This window comes from Halyomorpha halys, unplaced genomic scaffold, assembly GCF_000696795.3.
Source record: "Halyomorpha halys isolate HHAL.00 unplaced genomic scaffold, Hhal_1.1 Scaffold567.1, whole genome shotgun sequence".
Taxonomy (NCBI): Eukaryota; Metazoa; Arthropoda; class Insecta; order Hemiptera; family Pentatomidae; genus Halyomorpha; species Halyomorpha halys.
In genome coordinates this window covers 316,298-340,895 of record NW_027109033.1, presented here as the reverse complement: position 1 = coordinate 340,895, position 24,598 = coordinate 316,298, and the positions used below count along the sequence as shown (strand labels likewise).

Here is a 24,598-nt window from a genome sequence, read left to right as displayed (position 1 = left end):
ACTGTTTTTCTAAAACATGTATTATATCCATAAATTTATAACAATCTTTTTGTTAAAGTAAGCAGTAAAGATTGATTTGAAAATATATTTTAGGTAAGAACACCAATTTAAAATAAATTTTATATAATTTAAATGACAAGAAAAACATCTTACCACGACAGTGTCTCCCATCTGGTGCAAGAGTATACCCGTAAGGGCAAATACATCTGAAGGAGCCAGGAACATTGTGACAACGAAATGCGCACTGATTGCTCAATTCTTGGCATTCATTGATGTCTTCACAGCTCTATCAATAACAATAATTTTTAATAAATATTAAAAAAATGTTTAAATAAAAATTAATGAGTATTTAAAAAAAAAAAGTATTTATATTTTATGAAATATACCTGCATTGGTCCTGGGGTAAATCCAAAATTACAACTGCACTCAAAACTACCTTCAACGTTTGTGCACGTACCATTACCGCAAATGTTATTAGAATGAAGACATTCATTGTCATCTGTAAATCAAATAAAAATCATATACACTAATATATGTGCATATAATGTACTTTTACTGACATTTCATTTTATTCTCTTTTAATTCAGTTCATCTATAGTTTTCCAAAGAATAAAACAAACTAAGCTAAAACTAGAGTAGTGTTCATTCAGGATGACCGATCTGTACATTTAAGATTGTTAAGCACTGTAACTAACTAATTGTAGGGAGATGGTCCGAGTGATGGTCAAAAAAGGTACACTAAATAGCAGAAAAACTATTTATTAGTTTTTCACCAATTTCGCCCTAATTTGTAGGGTTTCATCAGGGCTAAATAAAAACAAGATTTTAAGGTATGATAAGACTATAAGATCAAGATCAAGGTACAATGTTTGCATCTTGTTATTTAACCTAGCTGAATGAAGTCCTGCAAAGTGAGGCGAAATGTTTGTTACTAATACATGTTTTTTCTACTATTTTCATTACTGTACATCATTTTTAACCACACTCAGTTTTTATGCTATTTTCTTTAACATTTTGTTACCTTCTAACTACAATTAATTACATACAGTCAATTGATAATCTTCCAACACAGTAACTGACAATAACAATAATTGCCGAGCTAAAAGTTTGATTAAAATAAAAGTGATTAAATTAAGAAAACAAATTAAAACAGTAGAGACCAACTTAATAATGCAACAACAAAGAAAAAAATAAAGTGATTCAAGATTAAAGAAAAATAATAAATTCCATGTAATTCAATTGACTTGTGAGAAATAGAGAAGTAAGCCAATTAAGACCAAAGAGGAAAACAAGTGTTTTCTAAAAACTTGAATGCAAGAAAAATGGAATTGAAAGTTAGACGACTCCTAAAAACTACAATTTTTGTTTTTAAATGAATGAGTTATGAGAAAATTATTATTAATCTCCAAGTCTTCATTGTGAACATCATCTATTGAGTATCACCTAGGTTATAAATATTAACATCACCTGTATTTCCTCTTTATGCATGTAGATAGCCCCCTGTAGGTATTTTTTAAATTCATTTGTAACAAATATTTAACTGTTTTTTTGTAAGTTTGATCTTAATGAAACATAGTACTTTCCTATTTTTATTCACCAATAACACATTTTTGAAGAAAACAAAAATGTGACATTGCCTGTAATTCCCTCCTAGGTTTCAAATGTGTATAACTTTTTATAATAATTGTTACTCAAATCCTATTCTATAAACTGAATCTCTGGTCATTCGTTAATATTATCTGGTTTTATTTTAATTATTCTTTGATCTATTAAACCCTACAGCTGTATAGTTGATAAATACTTTTATCTACGGTAGAACGATAGTTGAAAAATGTGAAGAAAAAAATATCAGTTACAGTTGAGGAACAGGAACAATTTGTCACTGATACCACTGTTAGTTTTCACAACATATTAATAAGTGGGTATAGTACCTATTTTAAAAGTAAACCATATCAACACTTTAGCTAGCACAGTATCCCTAGCCTTTAAGTTACCATCTATGCGCGAGATGCTTACCAATACAATTCTTCCCTGTCGAATCCAGTATGTACCCTGAAGGACATTCACACCTAAACGAACCATCTGTGTTGATACAATCTCCTCCGCTACAAGCATTTGGCATTATTGCACATTCATCTAAGTCATGACCTGTATCTTCTCGACCAGGACCTTGAGGGCATAGCTGCAGAAATTCATCTGCATAAAAAAAAAAAAAATTAAGGTGTTTATTATAAATATAATTGTTATCAAATATTTTAAAATATTGATTTATCTTTGTATCTACTTCATGTAAATGTGGAAATTGAGTCCAACATTAGTCGATAGAAATTTATAATACTAAAAAGTCACTGATCATCTAGTCTTTTGACGTATTCTATTTATTTATAGAAAAATAATATACATATGTATTATATAATGTATATGATAATTCAGTTTAAAAGGCAATTGCCTATAAACTGTTAATGATTATTAAACTGAGATTATAACACAAATTTTAAACCTTTCTACTTTTATTCATTTAAATCCACTTCAAAACTGTTAATTATGATACAATATAATCATTTAAGAAGACTATGTTTTGTTCATGGAAATTAATTTAAAAAGAAAACTTCTGAACATGTAAAAAATATTATTGGAAGTGTGTAAAATAAAATATCACATAAGTAAATAAATTTATATACTTCAAAAAATAAATTTGATAATAAAAAAAAATTTGAGGAGTGTAAAAATTCTTAAAGGCAGCATAACCCAGAGCAATCCTAGCTGGTGGAAGCTAGGACAGTACTAAACATGGTTCGAGACAATTTAAGTTGAAAGGGAGATGGTGGAGCTCTTCCCACCACTCCGAACACAAGCTAGAAAAGTGACCTTGTCAACACATTGCCGTCATACATACTTCCAAGCCACCTCGGCTGGACAACAATGTGTCATTAACCACGGTCAAAGTGTTAAATTACAAAACATCATTAATAATTTATAGTTTAAAAGGTCTTAAAATGTTATAAAATTTTGATTAGAAATCACACAAAAAGTGGCCATTAATAATTATTTAAGGATATTGATGTAAAAAACATTCAGGAAAAAGAAAAAATGCAAGATGAAACAATAATGAAAAAAAAATTGACACCTGAAGATGGATGTCTGAAACATTGGAAGGAAAATATAAAATTAATAAAAACTAAAGGTTGAAGTAAGAAATGTGAGGAATGTGAACAAGTAAAATATAAGCTGTTTGAAAGGGTAAAATAAGAAAAAACGATTACCTGTTCCTTCTTGAGGACACGGAAGACAGCCAATACCCCACCCCATTCCCATTGAGCAGCAACACTCTTTCATCGTGATCGTTTTCATTCTTGGGTTTGAACAATATCCTTCAACAAATTACATATTCTAATCAAAATTAAAAATAAAATTTAACAAGATAGAAATCCAAATCTATATAATTGACTTGAACTTCAACTTTTATTTATCAAATGAGCAAAGTAATAATTAGAACTGGAAAATATCCACTAAACTACTGTTTATTTATGGAACACAGTTTTATACTGTCATGCAAATAAAGTTTGATACTAATACATAAAGGTATATACACTGTCTACAACTGAGTAAAGAAAAAATATAGTTATTTTGCATTACTGATAAAAAAGCAATAAAAGATAATGGGTTGACCCACATCAGCTGTATAATGGTCATATCTTACAATGTTATTGTTCTTCATTAAGACCTTATGAAGTCTTGTCATCTTCCAACAATCAATTATGTTTGGTCAAACATTAAACTTCCAATCATTTTATAATATTTCATTCGGCCAAAATTCAACTAATTAAGTTTAACTTTGTTCATAAAAATAATGACCAGTGATCAGATAAGTCGGCTGATTCTTGGCTCTTATTTTTTTAGTAATACACAGTGAGCCATATTAACAATAACTATTAAATGGAAGATTTTAAAAAAGGTGCCCCCCCCACACTATAAGCATAGTGGCTAATTGTAATTAGCATCACTAGCACACCATGTGGCCAAGATAAAAAGACCCAAGCAGAGGAGAGATAGCCATTTTTTCCGATCTGATTTTTTCCCATCTTCAATGAAGATAACAATGTAAGAGTAATTCAGAGAAGCAACTTCCCAACTAGGGAAGAGTAGAGTACCAGCGGGAGAAGAGAAAACAAGAATGGAGAGGATGCTACCTTCATTCTCATTAAGTCCATCTGGGTGAGAGATTCTATCTATATCTATATATGGGGAATTATCTTCATCCATATATCTACAATATCATTATAAAAGATATATGCATAATATTACATACATGAACTATAACAGGAGACAAAAAAACAAAACAAGATATTAATTATTTTGAAATTACCATGGTCTTCAAGGTATTCCAGAGTATCGTAACATAAATTTTTCCTCATGTCGATACATTTCATTCCTGTGTCTGATAAAATGAAGCCTTCAGGGCAATGGCAGATCATGCCTCCGATGGTGTTATTGCAAATACCTCCTTCACAAATTCCTTTCCTTTCAAGACATTCATCGATATCTTCATTAAAAAAAAAAAAAAAATTAGTAATTTTAGTAAAAAAAAAAATTATTATGACATTACAATGAATTAGTTCAGCCCAAGTTTATAGAATGTAAAAGGTGTATTAATTACAAAAAAATATATTAATGTGGGTTATCTAAACTTTTAATATAACTATAATTAAACAATGTTTTATGAATTTATTATGATGCATAACAAAAAGAGGTTTTGAGGTTTCCATGTTCAATGAAATTAAAGATGGACAATTATTTTAGGAAACGGTCAGGGGTGCTATCCAGAAAAACTAAAAAAGTTTTTAGTTATTTATTAGTACTCAATATTTCGACTCGCACTGCAGATCCTCATTAGGGTTAAAGCTAATGTAAGATTATAAAAGTTGCAGGTAAATAAAATAAAAGTTGAAGATGAATGCTATCTTTCTGATATTTATGTTTAACTTCCATACTATTTTTTTAAAATGTTTCATGTCAATTTATTTATACAAATGTCTTTTTTATACCTCTATCTTCATATCTGTTTTATTCAAATATCACTTGTATACTTTTGTATTAGCTTTATCTACTCTGTATCATTTAATTTAATACTCTGATCAAGGGCTGCAGTGTGGGTCAGAAGGCCATTAATAAGTAATCAAAAAACATCTCTTTCTAGTTTATCTATATACTATAAATAAATATTTTTATTTAAAATATGTAGATGAACAAACTATTATTCATGATTAAATGAAAACAAGTTACTTTCCTTTGTTTGCAATAGTTCAATAAAAATAATAGTGATTATAGAATTTTAAAAATAAAATAAGAAATAAAAAATAATTCAGTGAAATTATGTGGAATTTCTAACCATCAAATTATTGTTACAATATATAATATGAAGAAGAAAAAAAAAACCTCTTATCTAATCCACAAAATTGTACATTTCAAGACAAAAATTATACTGGAACACTGCTATTTAAAAGTTAAATACATTCATTAAAATCGAGCAACCTACCAACACAGCTCTTTCTATCAGGAGAAAGCCGATAACCTGGAGGGCAAGAGCAAATAAAAGAACCAATAGTGTTCTGGCAGCGTCCAGGCGGCAGGCATACATCGTCCGTCTGGAATAAATTTATTAAAATTACAACTGACTTCATACATGAAGAATCTATTTATTTTTATGAAAAGAATAATAATCTTAAGCAGAAGTTTTTGAAAATTTGTTTTGTTATCATACCTTGTATATATCATTTTTTAAATAATTAATTTATTTAAAAAAACTTAAGGTCTTAACATTCAAATCTTTTAAAATATTTGGTGAACTTTTTCTGATTAGCCACCTTTGTTTTAAATGTTTTACATAAAAATTATGGTGGAATGAACCACATGAATTTACTAGAAAAATTTGTAAAGTTGCAGCACAAAAGATCTCGAATATTAAATCAATATTGGTTCAATACATTTATTTAAAAATTTAATAACAAGTACATTAATTCAGAATGAAACTAGGTTTAAAATAACCTTAATTAAATGAGAAAACTGGAACTGAATCAGAAATTAACTAAAGAAATTTGTTTCATTTCAACGATAGGTTAATTTCCTATATTGCAGAAGATTCAATATATTAGAGGAGGTAGCAACAGTTGTAGAAAATTGGTTTTATTATTTGATTTATCATTAACATGTTTATATGTAACCTAAATACTTTTTAAATATGATTATGAATAAAACAACCCTGTTGATGGCAACATTGCTTCAGACCGTTAGGTATGCTGTTCCTTTGTTTTGGTCTGTTCACTGGTAGCATCCGTTAGTGCAAAATATACCATTTGTTCTTTGGTTATAAAATCCTCCCTGATCCATAACAACTATTTTTTTTTTTTTACATTCATAAAGAATTTTTGTTTATATGCCCAAGAGATAATACTGGCAGGATTTTATATATATACATAGTTGTTTTTATTAATAAAGTTTACCATAAGGCTATAATTGGTACATTGTACATGATAGGTGCAAATACCTTTTGCATGACAGTGAAGTGATTTAAATTTCGTTTTTTTTTTTTTCTTTTGTTTTTACATACTGTTTGATTTTAACATATTCCTTCTAAATAAAAAAATGGCAGGAATTATAACAATTCGCCATAAGATGGGCTACAAGAAAATAATACGATTTGTGTATTTAAAGTTCAAAAAGTTTTAAACCAATTTTTTTTTTTTATACTGACTTCATTACTTAAATATTTCAGTCTTGATAAAAATTTTGCTTTATAAAAATTTAGACCATTCATTTGAGAACAATATCCAACCAGTAAATTGTGATTTACACACATTATTAAACGTTAAAATATATACCTCAGAACATTCATTAATATCCCTGCAATATTGTTGATCCGGAGCTAAAGTGTAACCTTCAAAACATTCACATTTGAATGAACCAACCGTATTTCTGCATCTTCCATTTTTACAAAGCAATGGCATTACATGGCACTCATCAACATCTGAAAAAAAAGTTGAATTACATTGTATATATGTATAATTATGCCTAGTTATTTATTATTAGAAATGATTAAGGGGGAATATGGCCTATATAATTATAAGTCTATCTAAACCTTCCTTTCATTATTTTATGAAATACCTAACGAAGAATTTCCTTAAGTAATTCCTCATGTGTAAACTCTGATCCCATATCACTCCAATACATTTAAGAACTTAAGTAAAACATTTCACTTAATCAAAGTGAATTTTGATGTCATTCTACTAAATATATTCAGAAACAAAATCTAAACCTAGCTAAGCAAAATTGACTACTTAATTGCAAATGGCATGTGCTGAACCCTTAAATGTATTTTGCAATTATTATTTTAATGTTAATTTTATTAACAATTAGCAACCTACAAATTTAAACAGTTTCAGTATTATTTATAAGTACTATACTCATGTAGCCTGATGTTAGAAAAGGGCTAGTGTACATGTGCCAGTTATATTCCCACTTATATAAGTGTCCATTTATTAATACTATTTTTTTTTATTATTTTTTTTTTTTACACGTAGGTAAAAAATCCCACTTTCACTTAAGTTTTTCTTTTTTACTTACTTCAGTTCTGTAAGTAAATTTGACCCTTAGACTGATTAATATAATTAATCTAATAAGAATAAACATTATTCTAAATGTTGAATTGACTTATAAGAATAATACTTATAAAATAGGTTAATTTGATCTATTTTAAAATAACTTACCTATACAATCATTATTGTGGCTGAGTTTGAATCCAGGATGGCAGGCACATGAGAATGAACCTTCACTGTTGGAACAGGTGCCATTGTTGCAGATATTAGGATGGCGCGCACACTCATTGATATCCACACAAGCATCCCTGTTTGTTGACAACGAATAACCAGATGGGCAAACACATTGGAAACTACCTTGAAAGTTCTTGCACGAGCCGTGAGCACAGACTCCAGGTTTTTCAATGCATTCGTCAACATCTATAGATAAATATGAACCATTTAAGTAAATTGCAAACTGAATAGAAAATAATATTCCAAGTATCATATAAAGATAGGAAGCCAATTTAATTCTTAACCCTGGAATGGCACCGTGATTTCTGTCAACACTACTGGCAAAGTGGGGTATGCCGGACCCCAGTCAAAACTTCCTAAATAAATTTTAAATATTATTTCTAATTTTCAATGATACTTTGGATTTCTAGGGTTGGGAAAATCAACACAAAAAAAATTTTGAAAATTGTTAGAAAAATTTATGTTTTTATAATGTTTTCCTAAAATAAAATACAATTTTTCTAATTTAAGAATAGCCAAAAAAAAAATAAGTTTCCGAATTCAGCCAAAATGTTTCAGATTTTCTGGTTTTATATACTTTAATTGATAAGACATTTCAAAACGCCATTGAATTGGGATAAGTAGAAGGAACACGATAGGAGACGAGCCTCAGGCTCCCATAAAGCAAAATCGACAACCACATATTGGGATGTACCATAGCCCTAATCACTTTCTTGTTCCTTCCACTGCCAAATATAAAGCTTACCTCAGAAATATTATGAAATGACAAAGTAACTTCACAAGCATACTTAGAGTGGAAATAAGTACAGGTAAAAGAGATTTCTATAACAGAAGCAGCGCATTAAAGAAATTTGAAATTTCAGGGTTAATTTTATGTTTTAAGTTTTTTTTTTTTTTATTTGTCTTTTATTTTTTTTTTAAGATAAAATATTTTTATTTGTTATTAATCTATGAAGAACACTATTGTTACTATTATAAATTGGTAAATTGGCTGAACTACTTGGACAATTATACTAGTATCTAAAATTTTAAAATATAATTTTTTATCACATTACCAACGCAATCTCTGTAGGAGACACCAAGTTTGTAGCCATCAGGACAAAGACAATGAAAGCTACCCTGGCTGTTCACACACTCTGAATTGCCTCTACATGGTGATGGACTTCGTAAACATTCATTTTCATCTATAATTCACCATAAAAAATCAGTTAGTTCATGAATAATATAAAAAGGAATAAAAAAAATAACTTAAAAAACTAAAATAAATTCAATTATAATTTAGGTGATTAGCTTTAAAACAGGTTTAGTCCACTTTTTTCATAAAATGTTTTTATTTTATTTTTCACATTTCTAAAGGCGCTATAGAACATAGCCAAATTGTATAGACCAACAGCATTTAAATTCAGTACAAAAATAGATTCAAACTCATGGGGTTACCTGGATCAAATGCAGTCATATGTTTTTTGGAGTCTCCAGTAAACATTTTTAAAACGGGTTGAGCCAGTTTTAAAACTAATTGCCCCAATTAATAAACTAAAATGTTCTATCAACTAGAGTAAACTTTTTATTATTTTGTTAATTTATATTTCAATATTTTTTTTATACTGTCATTAACAAATAAAATACATAAAATTTTTAACAAATTGTGGATTAAGCTGTAATACTTTATAGATGACAGAAAAAATTAAAGAAAAAAATATATGAAATATAATTTTATTGTGTTAAAGAAAAATCATTCATACTTAAGGATTAATTACTTATTATATATTAATATATATATATATACATCAATGAACGGAGTGAATATTTACTAAATGACTTACTATAAATTCATATATACTATATAAATTACTTTAAAAAATTAGCCTCGGCTGATTATCCGTTTATTATCTTAACAAGATTTACCAATACACAGATGAGATTCTTGATCGTAGGAAAAACCTCGGTTGCAAATACATTCAAAGCTGCCTGGGGTGTTCATGCATTTTCCGTTTGTGCATAAAGTAGGCATCATAGAACATTCATCTATAAATATTGTCTTGTTTGTCATGGGGTCTACCAAATCGCCATGGCCACAGAGATCAATGTATTGTCCTAGAAAAATCATATTCAGAAGTAAAGTCAAATAATAAAAATAATTGAAAGTTTTCATTGATTGATAAATCAGTTTTGAAATAAAATTAAAACTTATATGAGCCATTGAGAGCAATAATGGTGTAAGTCATTCAGTTCATGACAAAAATAATTTTCATAAATAAATAATTAATTACTGAATGCATTAACCAAAAATGCTTTTAAATAGTTCGATAAGGTGGTGACTTTCTAGTTTTAATAGAAAAAACTGATATTTTCCCCTTACTAAACATTTTATAGAACTTTATTCTTTTTCTTTTCAGGAATTTATACCATTTATTTTACTGACATACTCGAGCATGATTCTGACCATATCACCTCCTTGCACAACCATTGGTCTAGTAACAGTACTTCTAAGTATTGAACCCCTGACCCTTCATCGGTTATAGCGGTACAGATTTAAAATAAATAAAGAAGTAAAATAAAGAGTATAAATTCCTGAAAAGAAAAAGAATAAAGTTTTTAAAAAAAACTTTGGAACTTAAGTGATAGGATTACAACTGATTATTTAAAATCAAAATTTCTTTATAGAACTTCCTCTACAGTTTTACTTATCTCAAAACTCCAGATTTGATTTAACAAAATTTTTACATGAAATGGCTCTTAAAATCATTAAAGCTAAATAAAGGATGTTTTAGAATAATTTAAAACATTTTGTTTAGTTTATTTTTTTAGAAGAAAAAATTGAAATTGATTCCTTTAGAAATAAACCTAGTTATTTACCCAGGTGCTGTTTTATAATTAAAACTAATAGTATAGTATTAGTACACAAATACAAGCTGTTTAAGTCCAGAAAGTTATTTTATTTTTTTTAAATTGACCTTCCAGTTGACTCTATTTACATGGATAAAAAGAAAAGTTTTGGTTTTATTTTGAAATGGACTTATTCCAAAGATATTACTGTAGAACCAGGTTTCTTTCTCTATTGCGGTCCCTCTACAGACTCTCCTAAAGCTAGTAAGGTTGTCAAGAAGTAACCACAATCTACAATACATTCTATGGAATACGTCAAACACAAAATAAAATAATATTTTTGGTTGCTAGATGTGAAACTATTTAATCAAAACAGTGATACTTTTCTTTTTTTATCTTTTGTTTGTAATTAAAACAGCTGTTAATGCTAATGTAGAAGGTAGGCCTGCAACTCTTGTTGCAGGCCTACCTTCTACACCATAACCCCTGATGAAGACCTGAAACTCAGGTCGAAATGTCGGCATAAAATACCACCGCACCCCCCTACAAACTTCTCCAATCATTAATCTACGGCCAACTATCTACACCTCAATATTACTTTATGCTTGATTATGATAGTAGTCAGTGATATTAATTGGCCATACTCAATTCCAAAACAACAATATTTTCAGTTTTCTATGCAGTCATGCTTTGAGGAATTTAATGGGAATTCACATTCTACTACGATAAGTTTTTACATAGTGTTATTTGTCAATGCAATGCAATATGTTAATTTTAATTTAATATCATACTTGAACCAGGAGTTGGACATTTCTGACAAGGAGTTCCCCAAGCAGCTCCCATCGAGCAGCAACATAGCATCCGCGTTTGTTTCATCATCATTGGGTGTGTGCACTCGCTGCCTTGGATATTTGTATAGCATTGTTCCATGCGCATATCGACACAACCCTCTAAAAATAAATAAATCGTCGATTGAAATCCAACATAATCATTTAACGAATATATAACTACAATTTTATATTTATTCTAAAGTCAACTGGAACTTACTTCCATTAGGCAATAGCATGTAATGATCGGGACAGATGCAATGGAAAGAGCCTTCTTCATTGACACAAAATCCAACGGGTCCACAAGTATGAATATTTTCATTACATTCATCAATGTCTAAACAAGAAAGGTATGTCAGAAAAAAAAACATGAACTACCATAATTTCTAACAAATTCTAGATTAATAAACAATAAACTAATGTCTAACATTAATATATCTCTGATTTTCTATTTTCTACTTAACTCTATTTTTAGTCTAGCCAGTAAGGAATTGATTGACAATTTTGAATGAATATGAAATCATAAGACATATTTTAAAAGGCTATAGAAAGGTATAAGAAAGTGATTTATGTATGAGTAAAAGAAAGTTAATTTTTTTCATATATATTTGTTTATTTATTGTTTTGAGAACTCAGGAAAATGTATACCATGAATTAAATGCTTTTCTTCTCTAAGATTTAATGTTTGTTTACTTAATAATTAAAAATTCTTTCTTGAAGCAAATTCAAATTAATTTTAAAAATGGTCCTATTATTTTTTTGATAGAATTCAATTTTCTACCATTTTTTATGTTTGATAATTATAAAGCCATATTCATAAAGATGATATGATAAACAAGAAAAATCCAAAGACTTGATAGATTATTTCTGAGAAAAATTTATATAATTTCAATTAAAATTTAAGTGCATATATACAACAGGTCAATATTTAATTACAGGTTAATTGTTTTGCTTCTTGAAGCCAAGTTCCATCACTCCTACATTTGATTTAATTAAATTTAATATTTTATTTTACTAAATATTTATGATATTACTTTAAACCTATATTTAATTACATAACTTGTGTTAAAGTAACTACTCATAGAATGTTTGCGAAAGGGTAGGTTTTACATGAACATGAAAATTTGTCTTGGGATTGTAATTTTTTTTGTTTTTCAACTAAGTCCGTGTAGAAAATAAAAAATATTCATATTCCTATAAAAATATTAATTGTTATGAAAATAACAATGATATGCTACTATAATAGTATGTTAGAGGCTTTAATATAATTGGTTTAATATAATTCCTATCAAACTGTTTATGCCTGATTTTTTCTTATAAAATTGTTTGTATAAAATAACGTTTGATAGTACTTAATAATCCAGTAGTATCTGATTTAAAATGAACTAAAAAGCAGTATCTGTTTTAATTGTTTGCAGCTATTAATCTCATACTCATTTTCTTTTATTACTTTTTTTAGTATAAATAAATAATTAATAATAATACCACTAAAGTAATTACACTTTATTCTTAATCTACTTACATACCAACACATATAGCAGTGGTGTTACTAAGCCTGAAACCATCACTGCATGAACACATATAGCTGCCAAAAGTATTAGTACAATGTCCATTTTTACACAAATTATCATGCTCGACGCATTCATTTATGTCTTCTAAGCCTACCTAAAATCATTAATAAATTTCAATCAGTGTTAATTATACTAAACACTATACACAAAAATTTGTTTTTTTCATTCTAACTTAAAATTATAATATTACAATGTAATCTAAGCATTAATTAGTTAATTTATTAATACATTAACCAATTATGATATTTGCAAGATAACAATACCTAAAATAATTTAAGCAAATATTTGCCAACATCACTTTACTAATCACAATTTGAAAACAATTATTTGTAATGAATATTGCAGTATTTTAAAACGTTAACTAATATCGAGCAGTACTATAAGTCTCGTTAAAATGAGGATTCAGCATGCTAAACAATGTATAATTTATTTCTATCTGATCTATGATTAGGCTTATGTTCCTCCATAAAAAATAAATTTTATATTTTAAATTTCATAAAAACTAAAATAAATACATTTTTCAATCATAACAATTTTCAAGAAATAGATTTATTTAAGTCATTAAATCACTCATACAAATAAAATTTTAAGTAAAAGTATATGCAAGTACTTTGAATAAAATAGAAAATATTTGTATGAAAAAATGATTCTTCCATTTGGCCTTCAATTTGATTTATCTTTAATTTTCGAATTATATCAAGTCAACATGGGCACTTTGACATTACATGCTATCTCGCAGTTATATTTAAGAATCATATTTCCTACCCTTTTTTCTCACCATGTACATTTCCTACCCTTTTTTCCCACCAAGTATATTTCCTTTACAGAGTACTCTGCCTGCTTGCTGTCTATTAATATTTTATCTTATCATCTCTTTATGTTTCCTTTATATTGAATTGGTATAACCTAATCCATTTATTTTATTTTTATGACAGTTATTTATTATTTACAAGAATTTTGATGTATTTAATAGCAAACATTTTAATGAACTTGGCTTGCTTGGTTACAGTGAATCATCTTAAATCACTTGTCCACATGAAGGCTTTGAGAAGTTTTGTTGAATCAGCTTTATTCTTTTCCCATCTTATATTTAATTTCTACACTTTTATGTTTTCCTGCTTTATCTCCCTTCTCTCTTCAAATAAAGCATGCTTTTTACATGATTCATACACTTGAATTATAGCCCAGTTATTTTAGAAGTTTCAGTTAGGTTTTCCAAAATACTTTTTTCAACAGACAGAAATAACAAGATATAAATTCAGTTTTTGAATTCCAAAGAATGATTATCCTTTTCTCATTATTCAACATTATGTTAATATTTCTAATACCTATTTTCATAATTTCACATATCAAATCCAATTTGTTTATAATATTCACTATTATATCTACATTATAAAATCCATTGATTCATAATAAGTTTTATACCAAACAAAAATAAAAACTAACCAAGCATAATTGTATTTGTTATTTTGTAAATAAATTACTTATTACCATCTTGATTATGTCTTTGAATGACCAATTTTGAAATTTTCGTTCATAGAACTTTTTTTCTATATGAAAAATATACCAGTTCTCTATTATTTCATATTTGACAGTTTTTGTGTATCATAAAGCTTATGATTTATGATAACAATATAAGCATAGATAAGTTCATTATTATTGATATATTTAATAAATTACCGTCACAACGTTTGGACTGTAACCAGTTCCCCCAGGACAAAGATCCTTGTACTCTTTGCTATCTTGTTCAGGACAAAGTTCACAGCTTAAGCCCCAGGCCTTTCCGAGAGAACAGCAGCATGTTGCTTTTGTCATAGGGCCACCTGTTTCCTTCGAGCACCTCGGCCCACGACCTGGTAGCGGCTCCACATTTAAGTAGCATCTAGACTCCCTTTTGTCTAAACAATGAATTAAGACAACAAATTATATTTTATTAAATATAGTTAAAATTATGCAATTTTGGATATGATTAAATATATAGTTATACAAAATGATAAAGCTTGAAGAGTTTAGACAGGCTGAAGTCGGATTTTACACTCATAAAAATTATTCTCTTATTTCATATACTTTAATTGTTTAACTCTTAGCTTATTTGTTACCAAACTATTATTAACAAAACCTATCAAAATCAAAGTTTGATAACAAATAAGCAAATGGGTAAACATTCAAAATGAATGAAATAAGAGAATAAATGTTTATTAATCAACTTGGCCTGCAATAGGGAAAAAATTTAAAATTTGGATCATCGATTTTAAGAGTCCTTGATAATTCCCTGAGAGCCAAAACCAGCCAGAACAATAAAGATAAACAATTTATTTATAATATATTAATAAACTCTTATATTATGATTATAATACTCTATTAATTTTAAAATTCGCACCCATACTATTTAACTTTAATTAAATTTCTAACTTCTTAATGATATTAAGATCATTTCTAAGAGTGAACTAGCTACTAGTTGGGGTACAAAAAAAAAAGAAAATTGAAGCAAAGATTGAAGAGTCATGTCGAGAGACATGTATAACGAAATACAAAAAAAAAAAAACGAAGCCAGAAGTAGCACAAATCAGAGCTCTGCAAGAGGGGGGAGGAGGGAAAGAAAACTATTTTAACATTCTAAAAGATATTGGAATCAAACCAATGGGATTTAATGACACATTTAGAGGTCATGACCCAATAACTTAAAGAGGGTAATAAACAATTTAAAAAATAAACTTACCAACACACGCATTACCAGCAGGAACTAGCTGATAGTTATCTGGACAGGTACAAATATAGCTCCCAATTGTGTTTTTACAAATTCCATACTGGCAAGCTTGAGGGCTGTCACATTCATTTTTATCAGTACAATTGCCTGAAACAATGAAATACTTGCTAAGTACGTGGAATATTTATAAATTATAAATTTCAATTATATTTATGATATTTGAAGGGTACATCCTGCAGATTATCACCCAATTCTAACTAGAGTGGGAAGGTCGAATTTTCATTCTATTGGGCCGCCATGAAATAAAAGTCAACCAACACAGGCCGAAATCGTACAGGTATTGCTGCAGATTTGAGTTTGCTGAGGTTATGCATTAACATACTCGCCTACAATGACTGTTGTTATTTTAGCTGTGCCAATTCCAGGTACATGAATTGTTATTTTTAGTGCATGACTCCATCACAAACGTGATGTCGAAATATGTTGAAGTACAAAAATCAAACTTTAACTCCAGCATATATTAATTTATAATCTTTCTGCTGATAGTCTGAGGATTAAATGAATATAAGATGAACAAAGGGTGGATTTTAACCCTATAATAAATTTGCAAAACTTATATGTATTAAAATTACATAAGAAGAAATAAAATAAAAACAATCATTAGGATAATAACTTTACTACTTCATAAAGCTCTTATGGGATGGCTATTCTATTCTAGTAAGATTGGGAATGCCGAGATTTATTCCATGGGACTGATGTAAAATAAATTTCACCCACAGAGGTGAGATTTGAATCCACTTTTGATATGAGATTGCTAGGCTTTACTCTTTAATACTTTCAGCCATCTAGGTCAAAAGTTAGGTCACTTACGTACTGGTCATTATAGCTACAATACCATCCTCTCACTCCTGTTGGTTTTCGAATGTGTATCTTTCTTCCAGCCACTTCAGCACGGCCCCTTCCCTCACATTCTTTTATAATTCTTAAAACATTTGTCATTTCAATCCATATTTTCTATAAAAACGTTCACCAAATATCTATAAGGAGCAGCCAGTTTTCTACTCTTCTACAAATTTTAAAATATGTATTTTCTTGAGAATTCCATTGCCTGATTTTTATACCTTATTTTTTTCACAGATTTTTATGGCAAGGGTATTGAATATTGACTTTATTAATGTCTTAGCCTCTCTTGCTTATATCAATCTGATAGTACATTCAAAGTTGATTACTTTGAAAGCAACAGATTTTGCATTTTTAATCTGCTTATAGAATTCTAAAAAGTTAAAAATTTATACTTCAGCTTCCTTAGTGTATAGATGAAAGAAAAGGGCACTGTTTAATATCTGTGAGTTTCATTTTTTTTTTTATCAAGAGGTAGAGCAAAGTTTAAGTTTATAGTGGCAGAATTTGCATCACTACATAAAATTCATTATAAACACCTGGGAATTTATTAAAACAATTAAATTAGAAACATATATAAAGTTAAAAATAAAATAATTACCTCCTGTATTGTCCAGTTGAAAGCCCTCCTTACATTCACAACGGAACATTCCAAAAATATTTTTGCATTCACCATAAACACATAGATTGGTAAACATCTGGCATTCGTTTATATCTATAAAAACAAATCATTATTAAAAACTATTTTTTTTTTATTGAAATCACTTTTAGTCCTATTATGTCCTTATTATCTTAATGGTAATATATTTGATTATTATGTATTACAAATTAAATATTACAGTTATTTTTATTCAGTCAGGGGGTAAGCTTAAACGATTCAATTATTACAAAAAATTATTTTGTGATTTATTAGTGAGGAATCAACTATATATTATACAGTTAAATTATATATCAAAACAAAGAAAAATATAAAATTCAATTAAAGATAAGTTTTAAATTAATTTAAATAAGTAGGGGCTGTAGAAATGTTTCAAACTGTAAAAAGGTCCTCTGGACAAAATGAAATTTTGACTGATATCACCCCACTTTTATGGCATTGTTCTTTCAAGACAATATCATCTTATATTTAAAAAAACAAACCAAAACACAGAAAGTTTTGGGGAAAAAAGAAAGTGTTATAGCAAAGGAATATCTCTTTGCTAGAGGCTGAATAAAAAAAGCAATGCTAACTTCAAAAATTGATATGTAAGACAGAATTTATAATAAAATTGGAACTTAAAACTTAGAACTGAAATTTACAAGAACAAGTTTTATATCAAATATTTTATTTAATGAATTATTGTTCTGCCTATAAAACAACCCTGGATAACAAATTTCAGCTCATTTGATCCTAAGGACAAGGCTGCTGGAGGATTCCAACTGTAGTGGGAAGAAAAACATATTTATATCAACTCTTCCAGAAACCTCCAAAATAGATTCTATAAGTTATTAAATGGATATAAAATGCATTCCAAACCCTCCCTGGTAAGTTTAAGTACAATGCAAAAGTCTATTATTATAATATACAAAAGAAACGAAATAGAATCCAATTAGTCATATTTTAAAAATTATTTTCTGTTTAATTAAAGTTGCTTCAACACTTATTCATAAAGCTATCAGAGTTCCATTTTTATATAATTTTTTTCTTAATAGTTGCTATTTTGTCTCACATACATTTTTAATATTAAATTTTTACATTGTGTACTTACCAACACAAGCAGTTTCGCTGTTATCATTTGGATGCATAAAGCCCATTTCACATTCACATCTGAAAGAACCTGGATAGTTAAGGCAATGCCCATTGGCACACAACATCGGATTTTCAGCGCATTCATCGACATCGGTACACATGTAGCCATCTCCGCGAAATCCGGAGTCACAGACGCACTAGAATAAAATGTTCAATCTTGTCTTAAGTCATAAAATATTTTATTTTGTTAGAGCTAATCTTAGAGAAGCATAAATTTAATAATACATATTTTTTATTTGGAAAATTGAATTAATTTGTGATATCAAAGAAAACATTTAACGATGCATATATACACCACTTGAAGGCTTAATTAGTGATATTATCACTGACATACTTGATTAAAAAAATAATTAAAAACTGATGATTCATCATTCCAATATATAATGGAAAAATAAATAAAATAGTTACTTTGAAAGATCCATCATTGTTAACACACTGAGCATTTTGATTGCAGCCACCGTTGTTGTTAAGACATTCATTGATATCTTGGCAAGATGTACCATCACCAGTAAATCCATCTTTACAACGACAACTGTATGATCCCTAAAAATAAAATAAAATAAATTACCAACATATAATTTATTAGATGTTATAATTACACTCACACTTGTACAAAACTTTTACAAAATTTATTGTATAATTTTTTCCTTAACAATATCTTTTCTTATCCTGTATTTATTTATATTAATTTAAGCCATTATAAAATGAAAGTGAGGAGGAATAAAACAATTTATATAATGGAAGAAGATGGTATGGTGCAGTAAAAAAGAAATTCAAATAAAACAAATTTATTAAGCACCAAAGTTTTACCACGCTCTGCAGGACTTTATCAGAGCTAAAAACAAATTTAAAAAAACTAAAAAGGTTATATACAGTCTAAGAGTTATTATATGATCTGAAATATAAATTAAATTATTGTAGGACTATAAAACATAAAAAAATACCTGGGACTTACATAAAAATAAAAAATTATAATAAATATTAAGCATAAATATTTATTACTGTATTTTTTTATTTATACTTATTTCTGTAAATCTTACTTCTATTTTATTTAAATTTACTCTACCCATTTTTATTTACTTTTCATATACTTTTTACATTTTATAATTCTACCTACTTTAATTTATATTTCATGTCAACTAATAACTCTAACACTGTCAACAATATTTTTAGTTTTTTGTATGTTGTTTTTAGCCCTGATTATCATACCCTCCCTGATTATCATCCTCCCCGAATTATCATACCCTCCAGCTATGTGAGGCAAAACTTTGGTACTAAATAAATATTTTTGTAATATTTGAGTTCCTTTTTGTGTAATATTCATTACACAGGGTCATTTTTTTATTTTTAGATTGAATTCTGATAAGTAACAATTTGAATTCTCTTTCTTTAGTTATCAAAGATTGATAAAGTAATTCAAAACAATATAAATGGTATGATTATTAATATTAAATAGAATAAATGAGCTGGTTACCTACGGGATTGTTTATGCAATGTGCATTCACATCACAATTATTATTGCAAAGCTCACATTCATCATCATCTGTGCAGAGCGAAGACTGATTCGGCTTAACAGAATATCCAGGTTCACAGTGACACAGATAAGAGCCAACGGTATTATCGCATTCACCGTTTCCGCATATGTTTTTGTCTTGTGCACATTCATCAATATCTGGAATGTAAAAAAAAAAAAATTAAAGACTTCTTAAATTCGAATAAAAAAAGATGATAACACAAGTTAGAAGAAAAATAGGCAAAAGGTCATCCACTATAAAATTGAAAATTATTTTTTAATATTTGAATTAGTTAATAAATGTTTATTTAAGAATTCTAACTCATACATTTATTAAACATTCCAAAAAATATGGTTCCTAATAGGCTATTGTTTTCAAATTTTCCAAAAATATATTTTCAACAAATATTAACTTAGAAACAAAAAAACCACATTATTTCTATCTTTGGGTAGTAATGGGATAAGGGAAAAATTATTTCGAGAGTACAATAAGAAAGAAACAAGTATAAAAGTTAAAGTATCTTAATCTAAATTATTATACCAACACAAGATGATCCATCTGGTCCTTGTAAAAGCCCTTTAGTGCATTCACAGGTAAAACTTCCAATTGTGTTTCTGCACTTTCCACCGTTACATATTCTTGGATTCTCTTTACATTCATCTATATCCATACAACTTCTACTATCAAGGCTAAGAACAAATCCTCTCCTAAAAATTATGAAATTGCTATTTTAAGAACTTATTAAATTATCACATTAATATTAGATTATAACAAATTTGGCAATTAGCTTTTTATTTAATTTAATTTGACCATTATAAATATTTTTTGTATGTATTAGGTTTTTTTTTTTCTTTCTTAGTTGATATTTACATTTTTTTAGGATGACAAGGTGTCCGTCCAGATTTAATATTTTTCTTTTTTATTATTAATTCATTTTGAATGGGTTGGGAATAGATATGATTACCATTCATTTAAAAAAAAAAATTGCAAAATTGATGACATTAATGGGACTAGTTAAAATTTTATATATATTAAATTATGCATGAGGTGCATTTTTGCTACTATAACTTACGGACAGGTATTTCTTCAAAACTGTTTTGTTCAACTATATTAAAATAATAATTAAATAAAATATATGGCTTATTTATTGATTAGTTTATAAACTTTATTATCAAATATTTTGCTATATTATACATACTGGCAATCACATAAGTAACTTCCTGGTGTGTTCAAGCAGATTGACTGACACCCTCCATTACTGCTATCACATTCATCAATGTCTGAAAGAAAATATATTTTCCTTAATAAAATTATAAATTGATCTTCTTATTTGAATAAAAATAATTATAAATTACAAAATTAAATTCATTATATATAATTTAATTTCTTACAATCTACAATCCGTTAGTTTTATTTCTAGTAATTAATATAAAAAACAATTTTTAATTTATTAAGAAATTTTAAAACAATATTTTATTTATTAATTGTTTCCTCTATTTATTACCAGGAATGAGACTAACAAATTGTATTAAATGTGAATTATATTATGCTGAAACAGTATTCCCCAAACGTCTAAGAAGAGAATAAGTGTATCTTTATTCCAAGTTTTTGACCTTTAGGGAATTATAATTTTAAAAAATTATTATTATTATCTGAACATGACAATATATATTAAGTTACATGACCTAAAATTTAGTTTTGTCAAAACAATCAATTAAAGCATGATAAATTATAAACAGGAGGGAAAAAAATACAATAATTTCTGTTTCTATTAAGTACCAGACTTTTTTAATGTTAATCATTATCAGAATACCTTCACAATGTGATTTGATTCCAGCATGTTCGTATCCATCATCACAAACACATTGATATGTTCCCATCATATTTTCACAAACACCATTCGAGCATATTCCACTTGTTCTTGAGCATTCATCAATATCTAGAAATAAAGTAATAAAATAATTGTTGTATGTACTATGTAATATATGTAAATTAAATAAAAATGTATATATAAAGTAAATTATTTTAATGTACAAGTTAATGAAATGCTAGTTTTAATTAATTTAATCATTAACACCTAAGCTGGCTTTTCTAGATCATCATTCAACATTAATATTACGTCATAAAATTATAATATGAATAAGCACAATATTACTGTTTAAAAAACTTGTTAAGATACTCAAGCCTGGAGACTTCTTGAAGTATTTAATTGGCTGTATAACCTTAATATATATTTTATGTATTATGTATTACATAAATATGATTATTTAATTATAATGCACATATTATTAAATTATTCATGTAAGAGCTTTGGAAAAATAAAACACTACAATCTGGTCTAAGATTAAGCCATAGTTAAAAAACTTCATAAGATTCTAGGTTTTATAAACAGAACCACATTAAATATCAAATCTGCATGTCCTCTACTAAAACTTTATTCGTCCATGGTCCGTCTAATTTTAGAATAATGATCCGTTGTTTAGGATACCAGAAACCAATATTGTTAGAATACCAATATTGATTTACAGGAAATTGTGTAAATGAGTTTTTAACCAGGAAAGTAACTAAGTTGAGCACGTAAGCATGAGTTAATATAAGTGGCTGTGCACCTTCTGTCACCTGATGGGGGGCAGTTCATTATTTACACTAAGAAGTTCAACTTAATGAAAGCATTTTGCACAGAAGAATAATATACATTTAAGAAATTTCTAATTTTGTCTGAAAACGATTGATACATTAATTTCTTTGTTATAAACATAAAATTGATAATAATTTGAAAAAACTTTTTTTTACCTTTACAAGATTTTTTATCTGGAGCGAGTTCATGACCAGGAGGACAAATACACGTGAAACTTCCTGGAGTATTTTTACAAGTCCCTCCTCTGCACAAACCAGGGATTTTCTCGCATTCATTGATGTCTTAAGAAAAATAAAAAATGAATAAAATATACAAAAACTTACAATAATAAATAAAACTTAAAATACTTACCCACACAAACCTGCATAATTTCTGAATTTTCAAATCCCTCTTTACAATTACATGTAAAACTTCCTGGTAAATTCTGGCAAGTCCCATTGCCACAAGCACCATGCATTATATTACATTCATCAATGTCTATAAAAACAAAAAATTTCCATATTTAATAAGTTTATGTAATAATTAGGAAGCTATTTTCAAATTAGAAATATAAAACTATTTCTTACCAACACATTTAATCCCATTTTCATCAAGTGTATATCCTTGATTACAGCGACAACTAAAGCCGCCCACCATATTGCGACATCTTCCATTGGCACACATTCCAGGAAATTCAATGCACTCATTGATATCTTTCCTGTCTATCATACCAGGTCCCTAAAATTAGATAAAAGTAAAAACAAAACTTAGTTTTTAGAATTATTCAAAATTAAAAAAACAAAAATTTAAACCCAGAAATAACTGGGCACCACACCCCTCATAAAAGATATTTCATTCCATTCGCAATATTTATGATTTAATATTTTTCATTTATATGTAAAAAACCAGCTCCATTCAAATTTATAAAATTTGCAGGAGCGAAAAAACATCCCATTGGCATAGAGATCAATTTGAGAAATTTTTGTAATTTGTATCGAAAGAACTAACGTCCATGATTATTCAGATATATCTACAATTTTTTTATTGAATCAAAATATTACACAGGTCAAAAATGGTTTTGGTGCTTGGAAATTATTTAATATAGATCTGATATTCTTAATTAAATGTAGCATAAGTTTTTTGCAAGGGCCTCAGATTTTTAAGATATAAAATATTGGTGAAATATGAACTAATTTTAAGTTAAATTTATTAATAAAAACAAAGATACATAAATTTCTTAAGACTGTCATTAAAGTTTTTTTAGTATTATAGATTAGTAGATAAAGATGAAAAGAAATTACCTTAGGACAAAGTTCCGTGAATGTTACTGAATTTTGTTTGGGACATGCTTCACATTGCTGTCCATTGGGAGAACCTCCCCATGCTTTACCAACCCGAGTACAGCAGCACAATGATTTTGGATACAAACCTTCAATAACACCTGAACCCATGCCATGTTTGAATTCGCTAAAGCAGCTCTCTTGTCTTACATCAATACACATTGTTCCTAAAATAAATAATATGGTAATAATAGATTTAATAGTGATATAATTTTTTTTAATAAACTCTTCTATAATATTGTCAATTGTCCTGATTTTCATGTTTAAACAAAGAGGTCATGTGCCTGCTCATCAAACCAAGAAACATTAAACTTTTAAAATAACTTCTCACAAACGAAATTATAATAAGTTTTCCAATTTACCAAGAATTATCCATAATGTCAACTCATTACCAAATGATTTTACTCGAGTTTATCTCAACTAAAAAATAAACTATTCCAAATTTCAAAAAAATTAAATAACTTAATTAATATTATTTTTGAAATTTTCTATATTAAATGATATATTTATTATGGTACTAAAACTTTTATTTTTGTTATTGGTTCTATTTTTATCTAGATTAATACCTCTATTAAGTTTTTTGTTTCTATTTATTATTTCTTAAATTAATTTGTAAAAAAAAAAATATATAAAATAACATATCATATTATGTACCATATTTCATCTATATAGGTGAAATTG

General features: G+C 27.7%; 1 protein-coding gene across 1 annotated transcript in view; it reads right to left on the bottom strand.

Moving 5' to 3' along the window:
- Positions 1 to 24,598, bottom strand: part of LOC106684293 (fibrillin-2) — a gene marked incomplete in the record, with an annotated part of 67,083 nt that overhangs the window by 10,553 nt on the left and 31,932 nt on the right. Inside the window, 26 exon segments of the mRNA XM_024358999.2 lie at positions 154 to 286; positions 387 to 499; positions 2,017 to 2,196; positions 3,264 to 3,371; positions 4,367 to 4,543; positions 5,537 to 5,645; positions 6,879 to 7,024; positions 7,764 to 8,012; positions 8,882 to 9,010; positions 9,732 to 9,920; positions 11,444 to 11,602; positions 11,700 to 11,816; positions 13,006 to 13,144; positions 14,731 to 14,948; positions 15,770 to 15,904; positions 17,259 to 17,372; positions 18,406 to 18,583; positions 18,855 to 18,989; positions 19,925 to 20,118; positions 20,501 to 20,667; positions 21,159 to 21,240; positions 21,774 to 21,899; positions 22,754 to 22,879; positions 22,950 to 23,075; positions 23,165 to 23,315; positions 23,879 to 24,084. Of these exon segments, the coding sequence (XP_024214767.2) occupies positions 154 to 286; positions 387 to 499; positions 2,017 to 2,196; positions 3,264 to 3,371; positions 4,367 to 4,543; positions 5,537 to 5,645; positions 6,879 to 7,024; positions 7,764 to 8,012; positions 8,882 to 9,010; positions 9,732 to 9,920; positions 11,444 to 11,602; positions 11,700 to 11,816; positions 13,006 to 13,144; positions 14,731 to 14,948; positions 15,770 to 15,904; positions 17,259 to 17,372; positions 18,406 to 18,583; positions 18,855 to 18,989; positions 19,925 to 20,118; positions 20,501 to 20,667; positions 21,159 to 21,240; positions 21,774 to 21,899; positions 22,754 to 22,879; positions 22,950 to 23,075; positions 23,165 to 23,315; positions 23,879 to 24,084 (3,906 nt within the window).